At 37.4% G+C, this 6,836-nt stretch overlaps 1 protein-coding gene across 1 annotated transcript; it reads left to right on the top strand.

The window, feature by feature from the left end:
* The first annotated feature begins 660 nt into the window (after positions 1–660).
* LOC137031572 (uncharacterized) lies at positions 661–6,801 on the top strand. Its single transcript, XM_067402605.1, has 6 exons — positions 661–909; positions 1,008–1,331; positions 2,394–2,741; positions 4,535–4,735; positions 4,898–4,915; positions 5,972–6,801. Exons 1-6 carry the CDS (start codon positions 864–866, stop codon positions 6,097–6,099), a joined length of 1,065 nt encoding a protein of 354 aa, XP_067258706.1. The 5' UTR covers positions 661–863; the 3' UTR covers positions 6,100–6,801.
* The last annotated feature ends 35 nt before the right edge of the window (positions 6,802–6,836 follow it).

Raw genomic sequence — 6,836 nt, 5'->3', positions numbered from 1 at the left:
TCCTTGATGAATAGAAAGTTCAAAAGAACAGCATTTATCTGAAATACAAAGCTTCTGTAGCATTATACACTACCGTTCAAAAGTTTGGGGTCAGTAAGAATTTTTATTTTTATTTTTTTTGAAAAGAATTAAAGAAATGAATACTTTTATTCAGCAAGGATGCATTAAATCAATCAAAAGTGGCAGTAAAGACATTTATAATGTTACAAAAGATTAGATTTCAGATAAACACTGTTCTTTTGAACTTTCTATTCATCAAATAATCCTGAAAAAAAATATTGTACACAAATATTTTGTACAATTGTACACATTAAATGTTTCTTGAGCAGCAGATCAGCATATCAGAATGATTTCTGAAGGATCATGTGACACTGAAGACTGGAGTAATGATGCTGAAAATTCAGCTTTGATCACAGGAATAAATTACTTTGTCAAATATATTTAAATAGTACACAGTTATTTTAAATTGTAATAATATTTCACAATATTACTGTTTTTTACTGTATTTTTAATTAAATAAATGTAGCCTTGGTGAGCAGACGAAACTTCTTTTAAAAACATGAAAAATCTTAGTGGTTCCAAACTTTTGGACTGTACTGTACATATATTAAGTTCGAATAAATATAATATGTGATATGTGTGTGTGTGTGTGTTTGTTGGATATTATTTTAAGATCTAAATTTTATTGTAATATGGAAAATACATGTAAATTGTATAGTATTTATTTTTTGATAGATTTAAATAATGAAATAATTGCAAAAATGTAAATATTTATATATTTGAAATGGAACGCACATTTTGAGGAGATAATAGATTAAATATTTATTATTATTATTATTATTTAACAGGTTTTCTGAGAGGACATGAATATTCTTGGCACTACATTAGTTTTTATTGCTTCCCTCTGTGGTATGTGATGAATTTCTTCTGTTTACCATTTGATATTTAATTGATATTAAAAGCTCTGGTGTTGGGAATGATTTTTCTCATCTCACGTCCTCATCCAGTCTGTCTAGGGTTCTTCCTGCAGACGTCGGAGGTCCAGGTGATTCTCGGGGAAAGCGTGATCTTGCCCTGCAATGGTTCAGGATTCCCCGTGGAAGAGCTGCAGCTTCACTGGGAGGCGATGGGAAAAGACGTGATCTCTCTGAACGGAGGCGTCATCACGGTCGGGAGGGCGTTTGAAGGGCGGGTCAACTTCCTCAAGGATCCTGCCGAGTCTAAGGACTTTTCCCTCGTTCTGTCAGATGTGATGCCGAACGATGGAGACGTATACGAATGTCTCTGGGAGGGAAACAAACCCATTTGCTCTGTATTACTGCATGTGTTGAGTAAGTAACCGAGACAATTACTAACTAGTTGATTTAAATTAGTACACTAGGAAAACTTTTTACAAGTTGTTTTAATTGTTTAATTTGCAAAATGAAACTATCAAGAAAGAATTTTTTCCCACCAAAAACATTGATGATAAAACAAATGTTAATGATTTTAAAAAAAGTTGTTCTTATTTCCATTAAGTTTAATAATGTACTAAAATAACGATTAATAAAAAAGTAGTGCTGTCAATAGATTAAAAAATTAACCAATCAATCGCACATTTGACATTAATTTTTTTTAAATATTTTTGTATTGTTGTAATTTCACATTTAATATCCAAATTAATATAGAAACAACATAAAGACAGTATATTTTAAATATTTGATCAAACAGGTAGGAAATGTACAGAAATTGAATGAAGTTATCAAACACTTCACAGTCTACACTGCATAATTTATAAATTAAATATAGATTAATCCTTATTAAAGCTACAGAAGTTATTCAGTCAAAAGCAGTGAGTGATTTTCTCTTTGTCTTTTGTTCTTTGATTAACATTAATGACAGACAGCAGCAGTTTATTAGGCTGCTGTCACTTTAAGACCTTTAAATGCATATGACGCGGATCTGCATCCTATTTTCATTACGATTACTCTTTACGTTCATTTAAGACTTTATTTGAGACTGTGTTTACAACGATACTCAACAAAACGGGCATTTTGGCATAATTTTGTATGTTTTTGTCCGTTCAAGTGTGAAAGAAGTCTAAATGCGGCCGGTGTTCTGACGAATAATGCTGCCCTATCAGATTGTGTGTGGCAGTTTTGCATCTTATAGCACTTGAATGAATGATCGTGTGATCGTATAATATAATGCTAGCTAAAGGATGACGGAAAAAACTGATGACGCGTTAATTGCGTAAAATGTTTTTAACACGTTAAACTGAAAGTTAATCGCGTGCATGATCGCATTTTTACAGCATTAATAAAAATAATAATTAAAAAAAAATCAAAAGTAGTAGTAAAAGCATCAACACAAGTTTAAGAGAAAGTGTAATGTAAATGTCTCTTGTGTTTCAGTGGACCCAAAGCTGTTCCCTGATCATGTTGAAACGTTTGAGGGTGAGGATATCACTTTGGAGTGCTTTGGCAATATCCCTAAAAATAAACCATGGGAAGACATCTACATCCAGTGGCTGAAAGATGACAAAGAAATTCTGCGATTGAGCTCTGGAAAGATGGACGTCAGTATTGATTACAGCATCATCGCATTACCGCCCAGACACGACATCTTTCGCGGTGTCTTCTCACTGACCATCATGTCGGTGAGTGTTTTCGACCAGGGCGATTATCAGTGCCGTTACAAGAGCACCGATTACGAGGCGCCGCGGAGCGGATTCCCGGAGAGGCACGTGCTCATGGTTTGGGGTACGTACGTGTTCAGCTGATTACCACAAACTGTATTTCCTGAGTTACTGTCACACGAAAACACACTTATGCAGCAGTAAGGGGGTGTGGCCACTCATGATGGGGGAGGAGAAAGAGCCAATCAGCTGTAAGGGGTGTGTCCACTCATGATGGGGGAGGAGAAAGAGCCAATCAGCTGTAAGGGGTGTGTCCACTCATGATGGGGGAGGAGAAAGAGCCAATCAGCTGTAAGGGGTGTGTCCACTCATGATGGGGGAGGAGAAAGAGCCAATCAGCTGTAAGGGGTGTGTCCACTCATGATGGGGGAGGAGTGAGAGTGAGCCAGTCAGCTGTAAGGGGTGTGGCCACTCATGATGGGGGAGGAGAAAGAGTGAGCCAATCAGTTGTAGGGGGTGTGTCCACTCATGATGGGGGAGGAGAAAGAGCCAATCAGCTGTAAGGGGTGTGTCCACTCATGATGGGGGAGGAGAAAGAGCCAATCAGCTGTAAGGGGTGTGTCCACTCATGATGGGGGAGGAGAAAGAGTGAGCCAATCAGCTGTAAGGGGTGTGTCCACTCATGATGGGGGAGGAGTGAGAGTGAGCCAGTCAGCTGTAAGGGGTGTGTCCACTCATGATGGGGGAGGAGTGAGAGTGAGCCAATCAGCTGTAAGGGGTGTGTCCACTCAAGATGGAGAAGAAGACAGAGTGAGCCAATCAGCTGTAAGGGGTGTGTCCACTCATGATGGAGGAGGAGAGACAGTGAGCCAATCAGATGTAAGGGGTGTGTCCACTCTTGATGGGGGAGGAGAAAGAGCCAATCAGCTGTAAGGGGTGTGTCCACTCATGATGGGGGAGGAGAAAGAGTGAGCCAATCAGCTGTAAGGGGTGTGTCCACTCATGATGGGGGAGGAGTGAGAGTGAGCCAGTCAGCTGTAAGGGGTGTGTCCACTCATGATGGGGGAGGAGTGAGAGTGAGCCAATCAGCTGTAAGGGGTGTGTCCACTCAAGATGGAGAAGAAGACAGAGTGAGCCAATCAGCTGTAAGGGGTGTGTCCACTCATGATGGAGGAGGAGAGACAGTGAGCCAATCAGATGTAAGGGGTGTGTCCACTCATGATGGGGGAGGAGTGAGAGTGAGCCAATCAGCTGTAAGGGGGTTTGTCCACTCATGATGGAGGAGGAGAGTGAGCCAATCAGATGTAAGGGGTGTGTCCACTCAAGATGGGGGAGGAGACAGAGTGAGCCAATCAGTCGTAAGGGGTGTGTCCACTCAAGATGGAGGAGGAGAGTGAGCCAATCAGCTGTAAGGGTTGTGTCCACTCATGGTGGGGGAGGAGAGAGAGAGCCAATCAGTTGTAAGGGGTGTGTCCACTCATGATGGGGGAGGAGAGAGAGTGAGCCAATCAGCAGTAGGGGGTGTTTCCACTCATGATGGGGGAGGAGAGAGAGTGAGCCAATCAGCAGTAGGGGGCGTGTCCACTCATGATGGGATGGGCTACATGTGTGTTGTGGCGCTAGGTCCGATCGCTTACTGCACCTTTAAGCCCCGATCTTTACGAGTTGGGGTCGTGTCAGTGAGAAATTAGGCAGAATACCACAATATCTATAGGCTTTTTCATTTACAACAAAATAAGCTAATTCCCTGCACAATATATAATAGCATTGTAATATAATACACTATATAACGATAAAGTTTACATTGGCTTCATAAATTAATTAAAAACATTAAAAAGCAAAACACACCTGAAACACATTTAGAGAGTTTAAAAACGCACCATATGTTGTCATGTAACCTCTCTCTCTTCTCCTCAGCGGCGTCTTCAGGGATGACAGACCTCATGGACTCAGTCTCCAGTGCCAGCGTGACCTCTCACACTCACACGAGCACAAGCGTGCCAACTTGGACGGCTGTTGCGAGCAGTCAAACTGAAGCGGGCCGCACGGCACCAGCTCACGCATATGCTGCCAGCACTCAAACTGAAGTGAGCAGCACAGCGCCAGAGAGAGCTGAAGGTACTGCTGCTGATCCCCACACAACCTCCTAATATTAGTAGCAGTCAATAAATGTTTTATCAATGACTGATTCTTCTCATATAATGTTGGTGCTGTCTAATCCTGGGGCTGATTTATGCAATCTGTGTTTCTCTCTTACAACACTATTTCTGCTGATGACAGAGGCAGGCACCGTTTCTGGTGAGTTTTGAACTTTTTCTTAAGCATTCAAAGCTTATAATTCTTATAAATGAAATTTATAATGTAGTCCATACAACCTGTGCACTATATCCAAGTCAAATTATATTGTTGTATGAAGAACAGACCATTGAAATTCACTGCCAGAGCGCTCAAATGTCACTTGCATTTTAGTATTATATTATATTATATTATATTATATTAATTATATTATATTATTTAGTAGTTTTAGTACCTCCACTCTAACTTATTTTATTTTCATTTATTTGCCGAGGCAACAGGTCAAGTATTGCTAAAGTATTTAATATAATATTCAAGTATTATATATGGTAATATTATATACTATAATGTATTATATATTATAATAATATTGGAATATTTAATATTTATAAAGTTCAAATATTTAATGTAATATATGAGTTCTATCTAAAATATATATAATATTCAATCCATGAAAATAATTTTAATATATAAAAGAATTAAAATAATTTCAATTTATTTATTAATAGTGTTATTTATATATATATATATATATATATATATATATATATATATATATATATATATATATATATATAAAATTTCAATGAACAAAATTGACTTTATACTATATAAAAAAGTATTAAAATAATAATTTTCATTTATATGTGATCTAGATCAGAGGTAAAAATTAACTTTTAATCAGTTGCAATCATAAAGTTACTGTAAGAAAGTTATCTGGGTTTAGTTCACCCAAAAATGTCATTTAATGTATTTGTGATTATGTTCTCAAAAAATCTGAGATTTCAGAACAAGCTATTTATGCTCAATAAATGCTCTTTTTGGACTGAAGAAGATTTTAGTTCTGAAAGTTACAGTATGTTTTCATAAACATCAAGCTCTATTATTTCAACGATCAAAGGCCACGAACACTCTACAAGTACCAACAGCTGAGCCTGAAACACATCTAATGTAGAGCATCATTACAGCTTTAGGTTAAGATGAACATTTTGCCCAGTTTCAGGTCAGAGCAGCGTATTTCTTTATGATTCATGTTTAAAGCGAGGCGTTTCCTCTCAGGTCAGCGTGATCCTCTCGAGTTCCTCTCGGATGAGAAGACTCCCTGGATCCGCATTGGACTCATCAGTGGAGTTCTGCTCGTTACTGCAGTCGTTCTGGGATTATTGCTGCTATCTGGAAGAATCTGAGTTTTTGAGAGAAAAGTAATGAAGGGATTTATGTTTCAGACATTTCCATTGCAGTTTTGTGAGCTGTGAAAATATAGTTGGTTGGTTCAACAAAATATGTATTTTTTTAATATACCTTGTCTTATTTGTGGAGCACAACTGTTTGCTTACAATGCTCAATGCTATTTAATACTTATCTTAATATCCTAAAAATCCTGTATATCACACACGCATATATATAAAAATTAAAAAATGCGCTCTGGCATTGTTTTAATAACTAAACCCACATATTACCTGAAAAAATGGGGACTTTGCCTTGGGTTTTAAAATAAAAAAAATCAAGTTTGTGAAGCTAATGTTTAAAATAAAATATTTTGTTACTTTGATTGGTGAATCTTTGAGTATGGTGCTATTCATTAATTTATCTTTAAATGGTGCTGTTAATTTATTTGTATGCTCAAAGTATTTCTAGTTTTTGAAATCTGATCTCATTTTACCATCCTTTAAAGCATGAATCAAAATATGAACTTACATTTCATCTTTGTCACAAAATAAACCGGACAGTACATTTGTTGAAGGCATTCTGACATTATAGCTTCAGATGAGATCTGCAAAAATGTAAATTCTTGCGCATGCAATTTTTCTTTGGTTTGTTCGATTGCAGTTTGTATGTTGATGTGTTTCTAATGCTGATCAACCGAAAGGAGTTTTATGCATTTTGTACGTGGAAGATTATCTTTAACAAATACTGCAACATT

The sequence above is a fragment of the Chanodichthys erythropterus genome, chromosome 12 (genome assembly GCF_024489055.1).
Source record: "Chanodichthys erythropterus isolate Z2021 chromosome 12, ASM2448905v1, whole genome shotgun sequence".
In the NCBI taxonomy this organism is placed as follows: domain Eukaryota; kingdom Metazoa; phylum Chordata; class Actinopteri; order Cypriniformes; family Xenocyprididae; genus Chanodichthys; species Chanodichthys erythropterus.
This window is presented reverse-complemented; position numbering and strand designations above follow the sequence as displayed.